The 16,193-nt window shown below is 37.4% G+C and overlaps 1 protein-coding gene and 1 long non-coding RNA gene across 7 annotated transcripts in view; one reads left to right on the top strand and one right to left on the bottom strand.

Moving 5' to 3' along the window:
* Window positions 1-9,240: 9,240 nt before the first annotated feature.
* Window positions 9,241-11,191, bottom strand: LOC139706410 (uncharacterized). The gene is made up of 2 exons (XR_011707974.1): window positions 10,833-11,191; window positions 9,241-9,528 (listed from the first exon to the last, which is right to left on the bottom strand). It is a non-coding gene; the product is annotated as an uncharacterized lncRNA (long non-coding RNA).
* Window positions 11,180-16,193, top strand: part of Ankrd17 (ankyrin repeat domain 17) — a 147,646-nt gene continuing 142,632 nt past the window's right edge. For all 6 annotated transcript variants that reach the window (XM_071614337.1, XM_027950848.2, XM_027950847.2 and 3 more), the window contains exon 1: window positions 11,180-11,851. In XM_071614337.1, coding sequence (XP_071470438.1) covers window positions 11,459-11,851 — 393 coding nt within the window. In that variant the 5' untranslated portion in view covers window positions 11,180-11,458. The remainder of the gene's footprint in view (window positions 11,852-16,193) is intronic.

Raw genomic sequence — 16,193 nt, 5'->3', positions numbered from 1 at the left:
GAGTGTGCCTGGGTTCAATCCTCAGTACCAAAAATAAATAAACAAATAAATAAAAAAGCAAGACTCAACTATACCTAACATATAGGTTGAAAGTGAAAGGAGCAGAAAAATATAATATACTGATATTAACCATAAGAAAACTGGAGGGAAAAAACTGGGGAGATTATATTAATATAATATAAAACATATTTCAAATAGTATTATCAGAGATAAAGGACATAAAATGGACAAATTCTTTGAAAAACACAAACTGTCAAGTCTCACTAAAAAAGAAATAGGTAACCTAAATAATTCTCTAGTTATTAAAGAAATTGAATTACATTTAAAAACTTTCTCACAAAGTAAACAGTAGTCACATAAGTATTCGCTGATAAATTCCACCAAACATTGAAGCAAGAAACAACACCAATTCAATACAAACTTCCAGAAATTGAGGAGGGAACACTTTCTAACTTGTTCAGCGAGAAAGAATTACTTGATACCCAAATCAAATCATGATATTATAAGAAGCAAAAACTATAGACCGGCATATTTCATAAACATACAAGGAAAAATTTCTAACAAAAGCTTAGCAAATCAAATATAAAAATATACAAAAGGATAATACATCACCACCAAGTGGGGTTTATTTTAGGAATACAAAGTTGATTTACTATTCAACAGTAAATCACTATAATTCACTGCAATAACAAACTAAGAAAAATGTTATGATTATCTTAATACATACAGGTAAATTTTTGAAAATACAAAAACCATACATGATAGAAACTCTCATAAACTGAAAGTAGAAGAGAAATTCCTTATTTATTTATTTATTTATTATTTTTTAGCTATAGTTGGACACAATACCTTTATTTTATTTATTTATTTTTATGTGGTGCTGAGGATCAAACCCAGGGCCTTGCACATGCTAGGCGAGTGCTGTACCTCTGAGCCACGACCCCAGCCCTTAGAAATTCCTATTTTTAATTCTATAATTTGGAGATCAGAATCGGTATCTCGTTTTCAAGTAGTGTTGCTCTAGACTGAAAAGATGTAAGACTCCACTTAGGGTTAATTACAGAAGTTCCCTGAATTTCTCATCATGCCTGGAGTCAGGAATTTGAATGCTGAGTTTGTCATGGTAAAGCTTCACTTAAGCTTTTTTCTTTCTTTCTCTTTCTTTTCTTTTTCTGGTACAGTTAGAAGTGAACAGACCATTCTAGAAACCTCCTATTTCTCTTTCTCATTGTTGCCATGTGGTTTGTTCAAGCCTTCCATTCAGTAGTTACTGTATTCTAAGTGATCAAAGTGATCATTTAAATAACATATATTTCCTGGGTTAAACCTACTGATGCTAAAAAAGATTTTTGCTTCTATAAGCACAGCCAGGTCAGATAACCAATAATCAGTTCCCATTTTCTTGAGAAAATATTGTCTGTAGGCAAATCTGGTACCACTCTATTGGTGAGAGGTTATAGAGAATAGAATACAGTCTTGTTCAAGCAGAAAGGGGTATATTATAAGACATTGAATGGTTTACAGAATTATTTTGATGAGCAGATGAATTGGATTTTAGATGAGCTCCCAGACTACTCCAAGTCACATCTCAGAATATGGTCACTAGGAGAGCTGCTGTTCCTGCCAAGATCAGGAAGGTAGATACTAACTTTTTTATTGCTAAAGCATCTAGCTTCAAAACTATCTAGCTCCTTTGTTGTTAGAGCTTTTAGGTGAAAAAATCATACTATGGTAGCTGCAATCAGAAAACTTTCTGCCAAATCTTGTTATTTTAAGGTACTTTGTCTTTTAATATGCCTTGTGATTTTTGTTGTTGTTGTTGTTGTTAAGATGGACATGATGCACTGAGTAAAAGAAATTGCATTAACATAATGGTAAGACAGGGGAAGGGAAACATTCTACAGTCCTATGATCAATTTTCAGTTTTTCAGTGAGGCTGCAGCTCTGCATTGTGACTGTCACCAGTTTTTCAGGTTGCTTCCTTATTATTTGGGACAGGATGAGTAGAGGGGTTAGGAATTTAATATTTCCCTTTAGCGCATGGAAGCCCAGAACCACCTGGATATTTTCCATCCCCCAGGTCAGTTAGGCTTTGATAAAACCTCAGCAGGTTAGGCTGTAGGAAGACAGTTTCTCTTGAGGGCAAACCGTGTTAAAAACAGAATGCGCTGTTATATTTCAAAATGGTCCCTACCTTGCATACCCTGGCTGGAAGCATGAAGGAATTTTTCTCTAATATTAATGATGATAAGAACCTGATAATGCTCAGGGAAGTTAAATGCACAAAAGTGTAGAACCCACCTATAACTGAATTGCCCTGGAGTTTTCCACTCTCCAGCTTGTCCACATTGATCCTCAAGCAGTTCATCAAATACAGTTCAGGTTTTCCTACCCCAGCACTGGTTCCCACAGAGGTTTCTGCTCCAGTCAAATAATGGTTCTGTGTAGCCCTCAGCTTCACTGTTACTTGGTTGCTTATCTGTCTCTCCAATTTGGGGTAAAAAAAATTCCCTATGAATTCACTCTTCTGATATTCTAAAAAGGGTTATTGTCTTGGTCAGCTTTTTCTTACTAATAGGATGGAGTAGCAACCTCTAAGTTCTTTCTATGCCAGACTAGAAATTCTACCTGCTTTTTAAAACTCATCGTTTTATGTGAAAATATCAAAGCTTACTTATACTTTATTTTCTAGAGTGTTGATAAAAAATATATGCATATTGTAGGTTCCAGGAAGTCTCTGGGTGACCTTCTGTATTTCACGGTATATTATACTAACTATGGCTTGCACATAATGCATTCATGGCTATGCATTTTTAAATAAGTTATACCCAGTGCCCTAAATAGTGTAGAGCATTACAGTTTGGTATTTAATATTTGTGGAAAAATCAATAAATACATGAATGAAAGATTTCCTTGGGACTCCTTGATTAATCCTGATGTCATCAGATCACTCATCAACTTTCCAATTGACTCAATTTGTCTTGGGAAAGATACAAGCCAGTAATTGTTCTAACTTTTAATATTGTTATTCTAACTTGCTGTAAATCTAAACCCTGAAAATGTTTCTCTTGGTGTTCAAGTTGAAAGTTACAAAATTCAGGAACTTACAGATCTCTACATAGGAGTTTTATGCAATAACCACTTTGTCTTCTAAACAACAAGGGCAACAATTGTTGAACTAACAAACATAAAATGGAACACCAAACTTAACCATAGGTAGCTTATTTGTTAATTACAAATACTTAGTGCACATTATTTTATTGTAGATTATCCTAGGACTATTTTATTATCAGATTGGCTTTCTTTGCTATCCAATTTTCCCATTCCTTTATTCCCCTTTTTACCCAACCTAGAAGTACATGCAGAAATATACTGGTGATTTTAATTTTAACTTAAATAAAACTTTAAGCAAAAGAAATTTAACATGAAAATACACTATCCAAACATTTGACTTTTTTGAAGTTTTTTATGGAGCAATTCAGTTTTAAAGTGCCCAGCGGTTAATTATACCTTGTGTTAGATTGTCATTTCCATTTTCCTAGTCCTCAACTTCACTGTTAACTTGGTTGCCTCTAAGTTGCAGAACAGTGGACTAAGAAAATAATTAATTTTAGAAAACTGTGATCAAAATGTAAAGGGAATCACAAAATCATGTCATATAAAAAGTGAATGACTAAAAAGAGAAGGATTTTTTTTTTAAGGGAAAATACTAGGGTTGTTGGGGACTAAAATTTAGACGAAGATAAATTCCATATCAACATCTATGCTAAAATCCTTAGCATGGTCCACAGGCCATGAAAAAATCTTGTCTTCTGTTTACATTTCCACCCCCATTCTACAAATATTTTTTTCAGTCACTTTCTGTTTCAGCTCTTTTGACATAGTTTGATGCCTTCTTTAAAAAGATCTTTTGCACATATACACCCCTTGGCTAGGAATATTCTTCTCTACTTTATTTTTTCTCCTAATTAATTCCTACTATAGATCTCTGTTTGAAGAAAGGTTCATTGTTGACATGTCTTTATCTGTTCTCTCAAAGTGTGATTATTTTTCCACTTTCCTTAACCTCAGGGAAGGCTCACTCCCCAAAATAAAATTTCCTAGTTCTAGTTTCCCTTGTAGCAGTAATTTCATGTATGTGCCTCTCACACTAGACTAGTATTAGTTTCAAAGGACAAGGAAATATGCTTTGCTAAAGATGTTCTTACCTAACACAGTGCCTGGCACATAGCATGTATGCAACAAATACAAAATGAATGAATTAAAATTCATCTTTATCTTGGGTTAATTGTAATTTTTCAACTCAAATGTCCAAAATTAAAACACACACACAAACAACAATAAGAAAAAAAATAAACACATATGACAAAAATAAGACTGGGCATAAGATAATAGAAGGTGGGGGAGATTGAGGAATTGAAGAAAGCCATGCCATGCATAAGGCATTCAAAATTCTAACAACTTTGAAATGTCATGATGACAAAATATAGCATGTGTATATGCCAGATTCAGGTATAGGACAACATTTGTCTGAAATAAATTGATATATTCATTACAAATGACATTTAATGCCATAAGAAAATTTAAAAATACTGATATATATATATATATATATATATATATATATATATATATATATGTATATTCTTAAAGTCTGCTAGTGGCATTCTCATTTTGCTTAGAATATACAGAGAAAGTAGCATAAAGGTTTGTGCTAAAATGTCAATAGTGGTTCTCCTTGGTTGATGGAATTATGTGTTCTTGTGGGTGTACTTTTTGTATTTTTTAATGTTTTACAATGGAAAATATATTGTTTTTGTATTCAGAAATGAATGATTTGTACAAGGGAGATAAGAGTAATTCAGTTGGCAATGGGAGGGTACAATGGAGAATAATAGGATCAGAGACAGGGAAATAGATTAGGGTAATAGTATGAGTGAAAGATGGTAAAGGCAAAATTAAGGAGTGGTTATGGGGAAAAAAGTAAATAAATACTAGGATGTGGAGCAAACAGGATTTGGTAATATTAGTCTGATTAGATTGGAGGAAAAAGGTTAAGGAAACATGATACATAGTAATTTCCCTTGATAGTTCTGGATTTATATTGGCTGGAAATAAAAGTTATGGAATCATTAGACTTAAACATGGTTACTGAAACTGAAACTAAATGAGATTACCCTGGGAGTGTAAAATAAAATAGTGCAAAAGTCTGACTTAGGAGGGAACTCCTGAAGTTTAAGAGCCAGGTAGAAGAAAGACCTATAAGAAAATATGAGGAATTAGAGAAATAAAACCATAACTAGGAAAAATGGATTTCAAGTAAGAACTAGTCAGTGATACTAGTAGGAAAAACATCTTGAATGTTTCTGCTTCCTGGGTAGGTACCTCAATTACTTCCGGGTCTTTCTCTGTACAATCCCTTTGTGGTACCCAGTCAAGCACTACTAGAAATTTGATGCATAAATATAACTAATTCTGGAGATAGTTGACAGGCCTATTTGGTTTTCACACTCTTATTAATGATACAAGTAGACAATATTAGCTAACTTATTTTTACCACTAATAAAATGAAGGTTTGGCCTCCATTTATGCCCTTATTTCCTGAATTGTTGGAAAACTAGGCAACACAGAGGGAAATTATTTTATTGGGATTCCTTGGGAAAGTGCAATAACTGATGTCAAATACTAGAAGGGTCAAGTAAGGTAGGAGCTGAAAAATAAATCTGGCAATTAAGTAATCAACAAAACTCTGTCTTAATAAAGTCAATTTCTCTAAAGAAGGTATTTGACTAGATATCCATGGTGGAGTGCTATAGTTAGGATAAAGTCTGAGAATCCTAACCAAGTTTCATATGTCAGAGGCTTGGTCCTCATTGCAGTAGTTTAAACCTTTAGAAGGTGGGGCTTAGTGGGAGTTCCTTTGCAGGGAGGGGTTTCTCATCTTTATGGCATTGCTGAAGAGGCACCTGGTCTGCTTGTTCTCTAGGTGCTTGTGATTTATCTTTCAAACTATTCTCTCAAAGTATAATTGCTTCCCTCTGTTTTTACCTCAGAATTTGGGAATATTGATGTGTTCTCAAGTGATGAGTTCTTAATTTTGTGAATATTCTCTGCTGTGGCATGTTATTGGTAAGCAATTGAGTGCTTATCATGAACCAAATTTACATGCCTCTTACAGAATTTTGCATCCCCCTTTACATATTATAATCCAAGCAGATTCAGGAATGGGAGTGGTTCTGCTTTAACACATTATTCTCTCATTTCTACTTGATGGTAGGTGTCTATGTTACATAATCTCCACAAGCCAGGAACTTCATTTTTGAATTTCCAAGTCTTCTTGGCAGTATCTATTCCTTATATCCTGAGGTTTTAACTCTGAGAGCAAGAACATATGTCTCAGATCCTGGATTCTTGTCCCTTTTGTAATATCGTTGAGACTGCCTGCTTTGCTGAAATGATCTAATTTTTAGACAGGCTCACTCTACGTCATGGCCAAAAGTCAGAGGCTGTTTGAGTTTTTACTTTATTCTAGTTAGGTGCTTCTTTGTCAATGTTGTTAGCCAAAATGGTGATACTGATTAACTTTGTTTTATTAATCTGCCCATCCTGGCCTAATCACTATGACTGAAGAATAGGGTATTTGGTCAGCCTGAATTATGGGCCTACCCATGTGGTACAGGAGTTAGGATTAGGCAATGGATAAATGCTCCTGGGGAAAGAGGGACAGGTCTGTATTAGTTAGAATAAAATCTCAAATGTTAGTGGTTCAGCCACAAAGGAATATATATAAATTGATATACAATGAACATTCCTATAGCAAGAAGATATCCTCCATGTGGAAATTCTAGAAATCAGTCTTTTAAATGAATTAATTATTTTTTAGGAAACCAGTCTTTCATCTTGTGGCTTGACTATCTTTGACACATGGCTTCCAATGCAAATGTATTCACTTGCCTCAAATTGGAGGGGTGAGGGGAGATGCTGAAAAACTGTTCATGTGATGTTTTCATGGGCCAGTACTGAAATAGGAACTTATTACTTCTGCTTACATTCCACTGGTTGGAACCTAATTGGCTCACCTAATCCAGACATACTCCTACTTGTAAAAGAGGCTGGGAAATATAATTATGTGCTCAGAAGAATCTAGTATCTGTGAGACTCAATTATTCTGATCTAAATGCATATTGTACCTCTTTTTCAACACAAAGGACATATTCCTGTAGAGAGAAAATCCTAAAGTTCTCTCCAATCATTGGATCAGGCTCAAAGTCTGATTTTCAAATAATGTGCGGCCCCATTCATTAAGTGTAGATGTGATCTATGAACTAAAAATACAAATTATTTCGGCAAACCCAATGACAGGGGTAGATCAGGAAAGGGTAATTATAATATGTTCCCTCATTTGGAAAAGAGAAACATAAGAGACCTTGTGCAATACTGATGCACAATAATAGTGAAATACTAAATAAGCATTTTATAATACATGTCTTCTGAGAGTGGAGTCAGTTTTGGTGTGATCCCAACTCTAGTCTTGGGGAAGAATGCTCTTGTCTATTATTTTGCAGGGCCTGATACCAACCTCTGAAATATCTTCTTTGTCCATTATTCCCCAGGGTCACATCCTCTAGGGTATTGTGGAGCTAGCTGTTGAGCTCTTACATTCTACTTCCCACTTATGGGGTTAAACAGTTGCCCCACTGTTTTAACACTTGAACAATTATATTTGAGCCAGTTTCATAGTTTATTTAGTAATAAAATTCTTTCAAAAATGGGGCTTTGGGGCTGGGGTTGTGGCTCAGCAGTAGAACACTTGCCTAGCACGTAGGAGGTGCTGGGTTTGATCCTTAGCACCACATAAAAATAAATTTAAAAAACGCATTGTGTCCAACTACAACTAAAAAAAAATTTTTAAATGGGGCTTCTGGTTTATTTTCTTCAGGTAAATACTACAAAGTTCTTTCTTATGTAATTCTCAAGCCTGATTTACTTCTTTGCTTCCTTACATCATGCCAGTTTTTCTAGAACTTTACTATAGCTACCTTGAGGTCATTTGACATAAGGGTTTGGATGGGACAACCAAATCCTTGATCTGATCTTTCTTGCAGGACTAAATCTTAAGGGAATTGTACTATTTCTTTCTTTTCTTTTCCTGTTTTAGGTCTTTAGGTCTAGTAAGTTTTTCCAATCCTTCCACCCACCTTCATTTCTGCAAATTATTTTCGGAGTTTCACTTTACAATAAAACTTTGCTAAATAGAAAAATGTAAAATCTAACACACACTATTATTTTTAATCTTTTCAACCTCTAGATTTATTCTCAACAGATAGGTAATCTGCCTTTCAATTACTCCACATGACAGTTTTACCAATTACTTTTCATTTCAAATAGGGGTCTTCTTCTAGCCTCTAAATTAGTTTCTCTACTGTTTGCTGTATCATTGTTAAGCCAAGGTAACATATTTTATGTTATTGTCTTGGCAGGACTCAAATTCTGGTACCAATTTCTTGATAAGTTATGGTCATTTCAGCTCCTGTACAATATACATTTTCAAATCTCATTTTTTTTCTTACAGTTAGTCCACAAGGGGGTGTTTCTAACTCTGAAATACCCAACATATGGTCCTCAGGGTCATCATGCTCACTGACAAGAAGCTGATGGAGAAAGAGGGAGGACAGGGGGACTTCATTTAATTCTGAAAATGAACATATCATTTCTATTCATATTTCATTAGCTAGAAATCAACCACATGGTCATAATAACAAGGAACTGTAAAATTTAGTTTAGGTGTGTGCCCAGGAAGAAGAAATAAGTCTCAAGAATGTACAGTCAGTTTCTTCCTCAATGTTCTAAAAGGAAAACAAACAAAAAATGCTAGATAACAGAAAGTCACTCCAGGGGCCTCATCCATTGTAATAATTTTGATCTTATTCTACTAGTCCCAACAGGATCATTATTTCCCTATTACACAAAGAACAAAAATTCATTTTCTTCCAGGCTCTAAGCAATTCAGCGAGACCCTGTCTCTAAACAAAATATAAAAAAGGGCTGGGGATGTGGCTCAGTGGTTAAGTGCCTCTGCTTCAACACTAATACCAAAAAAAAAAAAAAAAAGAAAAAGAAAAAGAAAAAAAAAGAACTATTTTAAAGAGATCACTTTTGATAGTATAGAAAGTAGGTACAGAAGCTTGACTGCAGAGGGTTGATGAGCCAATTTCAGATAACAAGACACTGGAAATAGAATACTTTTTAAATAAAGTTTTATTATGAAGGAAATACAATGAAAATTACATAAGGATAAGGAATCAGCATTTGTGGTGAACTGAAGACAGAAATAGAAATGGAAGTTGGGGGCATGGTGGCACACATCTGTAACCTCAGCCATCTGGGAGCCTGAGGCAGGAGGATCACAAGTTCAAGGCCAGCTTGGGCAATTTAGTGAGATCCTGTCTCAATAAAATGACTAGGGATGCAGCTCAGTGGTAGAGTGCTTGCCTACTATCCTTGATGCCCTGGATTCAATCTTCAGCACTGCATAAACAAACAAACAAATAGATAAGAAAGACAGGAACTGGAACTAGAATATGGATGGAGAGTTAATCTTGCATAAGAAAAGTAAGTTTCTCATATCTCTAATACTGGTGAAAAGATCAGGAAATTTCGAGCATTTGGAAAATTGAAGGAATCTGTGCTTAATTGCCTCAATCTTCCTGTGAAGTGTGATGTCATATAATGAAATTTGTTTGGGATTAAAAGACTGCAAAAAAGTATTCAAGAGGAAAGGAGACAAAGGTGCTGAAGGAAAAATAAAATGGAAGGGATCAACCTGAAATTACAGACCCTAAATATGTAGTGGTAAGATACACAATATAGTTTTCTGTTCTACACTGGAACTCACAAAACGCTGCAGAGAGGAATAGGCAGATGGTGAGCACTTTGTACACATACTTATTATAGCACTTATTATACTGTAAAGCCCCTGGAAAGAGACTTTGATTTCACGAGTAACGCACACAGTAGGCACATGATGATTTTCTGCTTGAATGAATTGATTTAGTCATCACCAATTCTGCTGCGGTACTCTGTAAAGTACTGGCAACTGCCCACATTTCATATGGCATGCTAGTGCTAAAAAGAAAAATGCTATGAAAAAAAAAAATCAGGCACGCTTGGCTAAACTTAGCAGTCTTAAAATGGCAACTATGTCAGTTGAGACACACTTTTTATCTTGTGCCAGTACGTCTGTCTTTGATGTTTGCTTCATTTTCCTTATGCCACTATACTCGTACTAGAACAGAAATGGATAATTCTGAGTTCAATAAGTTACACTATCATTTCAAAACTTCTGCAAGTTCTCCAGACACTTAAAAATGATCTCAGAATCCCGACAGTAATATTCTTTCAAAGAGATGTATGGAGACAAACATGATTACTTATGACGCTCGCTTCACAGATAAAAGTTGTGCTGGTTAGAAGTGGAACAGCTAGATTAGAGACAATCGTCTGCAAACTCCGGCACAGATCCCACATCTTCTCTCCTCTTTGAGTTGTAATGATCTTACACATCGCCTAATCTACTTTTTTCACATTACACATGTGTAATACTCAGGTCCAGGAAGTCTCTGATCCAAGACTTCAACTTAGGCAAGAGGGGCTCTTTTTCTTACTCAAAGCCACCTCTCAAGATCCAAAGCCCTAATTCCGGATTTGGAGTCGGAAAAAAAATGGCCAGACTAAAACTCCACACAACAGGTCCAGAGCGAGGCCCCACCTCCCGGATCTGGCGGACCCCGCTGACTGCTAACAAAGTGTGGGTACCGCGCTTCCGCACTCGCCTCGCATTCTGGAAGCCCGCCCTCACTCCCCGCAACTGCGCGCCCAGGCGGTCCGGGTCCGGCCCTCGAAATCTCCCTTTCGATTTTTGGCCACCCGCGCGCTACCGCTCAGGCGACGGCTGATGGCGTCACTTGCGCTTCCGCCTGCGGCTGCGTTCTAATCACTAGCCAGGAAGGAAGAAGGGAGGGCTGTATGTGGGGGAAGTAGCGGGGAAAGAGAAGAAATCCCTGCGCTCGTGGGTACTCAGGCGGAAACCGCGACCTCTGCTCTGCCTTGCCGTTCCCATCGGAAGCAACCCCGGGCACACTTCCCTTGCGTCTTTTTAGTTTCCCCTCCTCTGGGTCCCTCGACATCCGTCTCCCTCTACGCTTCGGCACCCCCCCCCACCCCCGCGCCTTGCTCCCTCACGCTCCCTCCCTCCCATCGTCAGGCTCCCCGCCCTTAGTATCGCGAGACGAGGTGAGAGCTGGCGGAGCGGCGGCGGCGGCGGCGGCAGTAGAGGTGACCGAGGCGGTGGCGGCGGAGGCGGCACCAAACGCTGTGTCGGCCCCGGTGCGGCCGAAGTCGCGGTAGAGCGTAGCCCCCAGGCCCCTCCTCCGTCCGCGCCCTCCCTCTTTTCCTGGGGATGGAGAAGGCGACGGTTCCGGTGGCGGTGGCGGCGGCTGAGGGAGAAGGGAGCCCCCCGGCGGTGGCGGCGGTGGCGGGCCCCCCCGCGGCGGCGGCGGAGGTCGGCGGCAGCGTTGGCGGCGGCAGCGGGGCTCCCTCGGCTTCGTCTCCTCGTGGGATGGTGCGAGTCTGCGACCTGCTCCTGAAGAAGAAGCCGCCGCAGCAGCAACACCACAAGGCCAAGCGTAACCGGACTTGCCGACCCCCCAGCAGCAGCGAAAGCAGCAGCGACAGCGACAACAGCGGCGGCGGCGGAGGCGGCGGCGGAGGAGGAGGTGGCGGCGGCGGCACCAGCAGCAACAACAGCGAGGAAGAAGAGGACGACGACGACGAGGAAGAGGAGGTTTCTGAGGCAAGGGCCTGGTTTCAAAGGGAGGAAGGGACTGTAAAGGTTTGGGGCCGAAGGTGGGAGGGGACTTGCGGTGGGACAGATTGTTCTAGGTTGGTCTATCTTGGGGTCTAGGCTTTCAACTGCCCCCTTTCTTTCCTCGGCCTAAATTGTGAGGTGTGGGAACGTGGGGGAGGGTAGCTGACACGTGGGGGTGGGAGGACCACAGAGTTCGTGAACAGCCTGTTATCTGGGATGGTTAACACGGTAAGGATGGAGAAAATTAGTTAGACTCCCCATTTGCACACCCCGGAGAAGGGTGGTCTGCCTGGGGCCAGTAGGGCCACTTATTCCTGAGGCGGGGGCGGAGCTAAAACGGGAGGAGTAAGATAATAGGTAGATGAGTCTCTCTGGGAACCCTAGGAGGAGGTTGATAGATTTCTTCCAGTTGTGAGGTGGAGGGGAGCAGTTTTGGAGGGACCCTAAGATTGTAAATGGACTTGGAGTTAAGTGTGTGGTGTGGGAGACACGTGATAGGCTGTACTTTTCCATACTGTTGTGCTGCAGGTTTTTTTTCATAACCATTGTGGCTGCTGAAGTAACCTTCGCTTCTTAGATCTCAAGGATTTTAGATGAACTCATCTTCTATCCTTACACATTTATAATAACTCAGTGGATGAAAAATGTATTTGATCCTTACCTATACATACACATATATCATCAGGTGCTTCCTTAGTGGAAAGAATTAAGCTGGGACCTATTATTTTTCAAATAATAAGGGGCAGCAAACAGTCTGTTTTGCAACCAGGCTTGGTTGTAGTGAGTTGAAATAGAAAGGCCTCTTGATTTGTCCTAGTGATCTGGTTTCATAATAACTGTTTATAATTTTTCCTGGGTCCACAGACAGGCGGCGTTGCAGGATCTTATTCTTCAAAGAACGGCTTATAAACCAAAAGCTCAGTAAAACATACCATACTGATCAACTAAGAGTCAGCCTTAGTTGTTATCAGCTCTTTTATAACTCTTTTGTCTCCCCGTGAAATAGAAGTTTGAGAAATCTTAATCTGGAGAAAGAAGGTGGCAGAAGAAAACAGCTTTAAAAGTTGATTAAAACTTAGTTCTAAGAGAACAACTTAATTATCTTGAAGTAACACTTGTTCTTTTCCACAAACATAGAGCGTGGTGGAAGGCTGGTTTTCTGAACATTGCATTTATTGCATACAGGTTCTGGTCAAATAGAGAAGTATCTTTTTAAAGTGTTTTGAGACTTCATTAGCCTAACACCAGATTTTTTTTTTTTTAAACCTCAGAGTGGATGAAGTTATGTAGGTAGAGTTGGAATTTAATATACATAAATTATATTAAAAAGATGGACACTCCCTGCTATTGTTTGTTTGGCCTATTGGATTCTGAGGATAGGTTTGCATTTATATATTTTATATTGGCCTAATGGAATGTTTCAGGATAGTGTGTTCACGCTGCATTTGAAGTAATGAAGAGAAAGGTGTGAATCATTCAATTTTATGATTATTCTCATGAGTGGAGAAGCATTTTAGAAAAAAATTATCCCAGCCTCTTTATTTTAAAAATGAGGACAGAAAGATTTAGAGGAAACTGGTTGTGGGTGGTAAGTGGAAATCAGTTTTTTAAAGGCTCAGATTAGTGCACTTTCAAATAATTTTATTCTGTTGTATCTCTTTTCTGACTCTTTTCAAAAACATAGGCACTGAATTGGAAGCTAACCCATTTATGTAGCAATGAGCAAAATAGCTGTGATATTTTATTGAGATTTAAAGTTTTCCAACAAAATTTCAAGCTCTGGTTTGGAATGAGGTCATGATACTTGAATGTAATACTTGCAGGAATAGTGTGCTGCAAACTCAACGTTCCTACATAGTTTTGTCCATTGGAATGTGTCCTAATAACTTCTTTCATGAACGACTGTAAGTTTGTAGATGTTAATTTTGTCTATCAGGTGTGTTTTCCTTGAAAAATAGAAATGGCATAAGTTGATTTTGACCAACTAGGAGAGTGTTGCTTTGATTTCAGTGTGCTTTGTACTGTCTTTTGCCAGTGGTGTAAACAGTTGATTTGTATTTGTAATGAAGATGAGTCAGGAAAAATGTGTAAGAAAGTGCAGCCAATAAAAAAAAAATCTGTACATACACATGATAAGGAAGGAGCAGACAAAAGATAATATAGTTTGTATTGTTGCACATGCTTCCATTCTTTGATCAAGGCAAAGAAATAAACCACATGGTTATTGTACACCATAGGCTAGTTGGGTGAATTGTGCAATGTTTTTCTTTTGATTACTGTTTCCTGACATGTTAGCAGAAGTTTAACTTTCTGGAGTTAGCAAGTCTTGTGGCTAGAATCATAGTATTTAAAAGTTTTATGTGTTTTTTTTTTTTTTTTCCCCTACTTCATTGTTGTAGACAACACAATTAAAAAATGTGGATAACTTGATTTTGAGCTAATCCTAGTGAAAATCATCAAAAGATTAGATATGAAAGTTTATATTTTTGCAGTATTTAACCTGAAAAAGTGAAGGATAAGTGTATTTAACAAAAATATACTGGTTAGTTATGAAAAAATGATAGGTATTTTTTTTATCTGCTAAAAGGAAAACTGGGAGGAAAGAAGAGACAATTTAATAAGAGATTTATTTAAATGTTGAAGAACCTGAGTATAATTCTTATTAAACATTAGAGTAGGTTTTTGAGAATTGGATTTTTCCTTAAGTATTTTAGAGGCGGATAATCACATCTTGTATAATGTGTATATTTCAAATAGAGCTGGGAATGAAAGTATAAGGCCAAGAGCTCTCCATTTCCTGTTCCCCTTCTATTTGACACAAGACTTTAGATCAAAAACTGAAAATGCATAATTTTTTGGCTTTCAGTGGGTGATTGACCAGTATGGAAAAGAGAAATATATTTCCCAACATAAAAGCCACAATCCTTTTCTTTTGAAGTTAGTGGGCTAAATTAAATTTCTTACTCAAATATTGCAAGGCAGATGTTGAAGGGCTTATACTTCATTTTCAAAATAACATTACCTTCTGCTGAATGAATTTTTTAATGTGATTGAATGACATCAGTGTTTTTTAAAGCAAAATTCAAAGTGGAAAAAATTTGGTCTTAAAAAGTTAGGGCTTTATTTTCAGTTGTAAATACAGTAGGATTTGATCAGAATTCCAACCTAGTGAGAAATTTCAGACAAGGGGGACAAGTAAATGAATTAGTACTGACTTAGTATTAAAAGGATTTGCAAGGCTAGGGAAAATCTGTTTATAGACATAATAGAGAGGGTTGAGAATAAAGGAGAAATAAGAAAATATTTTAAAATTACTGTTCGATTTATTTCCCAGTCTTCTGTTTGTTTTTTAATGTCAAAATGCATAGAATGGGGATGGGTTGTGGCTCAGTGGTAGAGCGCTTGCCTAGCATGTGCAAGGAGCTGGGTTTGATTCTCAACACCACATAATTAATAAATAAATAAATAAATAAATAAAATAAAGGTATTGTGTCTAACTACATTTGAAAAATAAATATTAAAAAAAGAAAAGTATAGAACTCCAAATTAGCCATCCCAGAGAAACTTGCATGTTCCCTAGTTTCATTTGTTAATGAATATAGCAGTATTTGTAAACCACATGTTAAGCTCTTTGAGGCAGTAGTTTTTGTTTTAACTATTATTTTGTTTCCTATCCTGCTTCAGTGTAGTAGTTCATAAAAAAAAAAACATTATCAGTGAATACTTAGTACCTAGGGAAGATCCAGAATTCATTTTGGAAACCTAGAGAGGGGTAGAACTTTTGGTTTTCTTGGATCTGGGGACTCTGAATAGCAGAGGTTTGGATTTCAGCATCTTTCAATTTTTTAATTCTCATACTTCTGTTTTTTTCCCCTATGTATTAAAGAGAAAATCAGTCAAACTAATAGGCATTGATTGCTGAATGCCTGATAAGTCAGTCCCTTAGGTTATTCAGATTTTAAAAACATGAAAGGTGGGGCTGGAGTCATAGCTTAGTGGTAGAGTGCTTGCCTCGTGTGTGTGAAGCACTGGGTTTGATTCTCAGCACAACATATACATAAGTAAATAAAATAAAGGTCCTTCAACAACTAAAAAATATTTTAAAAAACATGAAAGGTAATAAGTGTCAGAAGAGTATTTAACCTGGATCTTTTTAAATCAAAGCATGCTTGTTCATTTATTTATTCACTCACTTATTCACATGCTGTAGCATGCTGTTTGATAGAGTGGCAGCATCACTAATATTAACATTTTCTGATAGTGTTCAAAAAAGTTCAGATAGTACATAGGGGAATATATTTTTTTGGCAGCAAGATAACCACCATAC

The sequence above is a fragment of the Marmota flaviventris genome, chromosome 7 (assembly GCF_047511675.1).
Source record: "Marmota flaviventris isolate mMarFla1 chromosome 7, mMarFla1.hap1, whole genome shotgun sequence".
NCBI classification, from domain to species: domain Eukaryota; kingdom Metazoa; phylum Chordata; class Mammalia; order Rodentia; family Sciuridae; genus Marmota; species Marmota flaviventris.
This window is presented reverse-complemented; position numbering and strand designations above follow the sequence as displayed.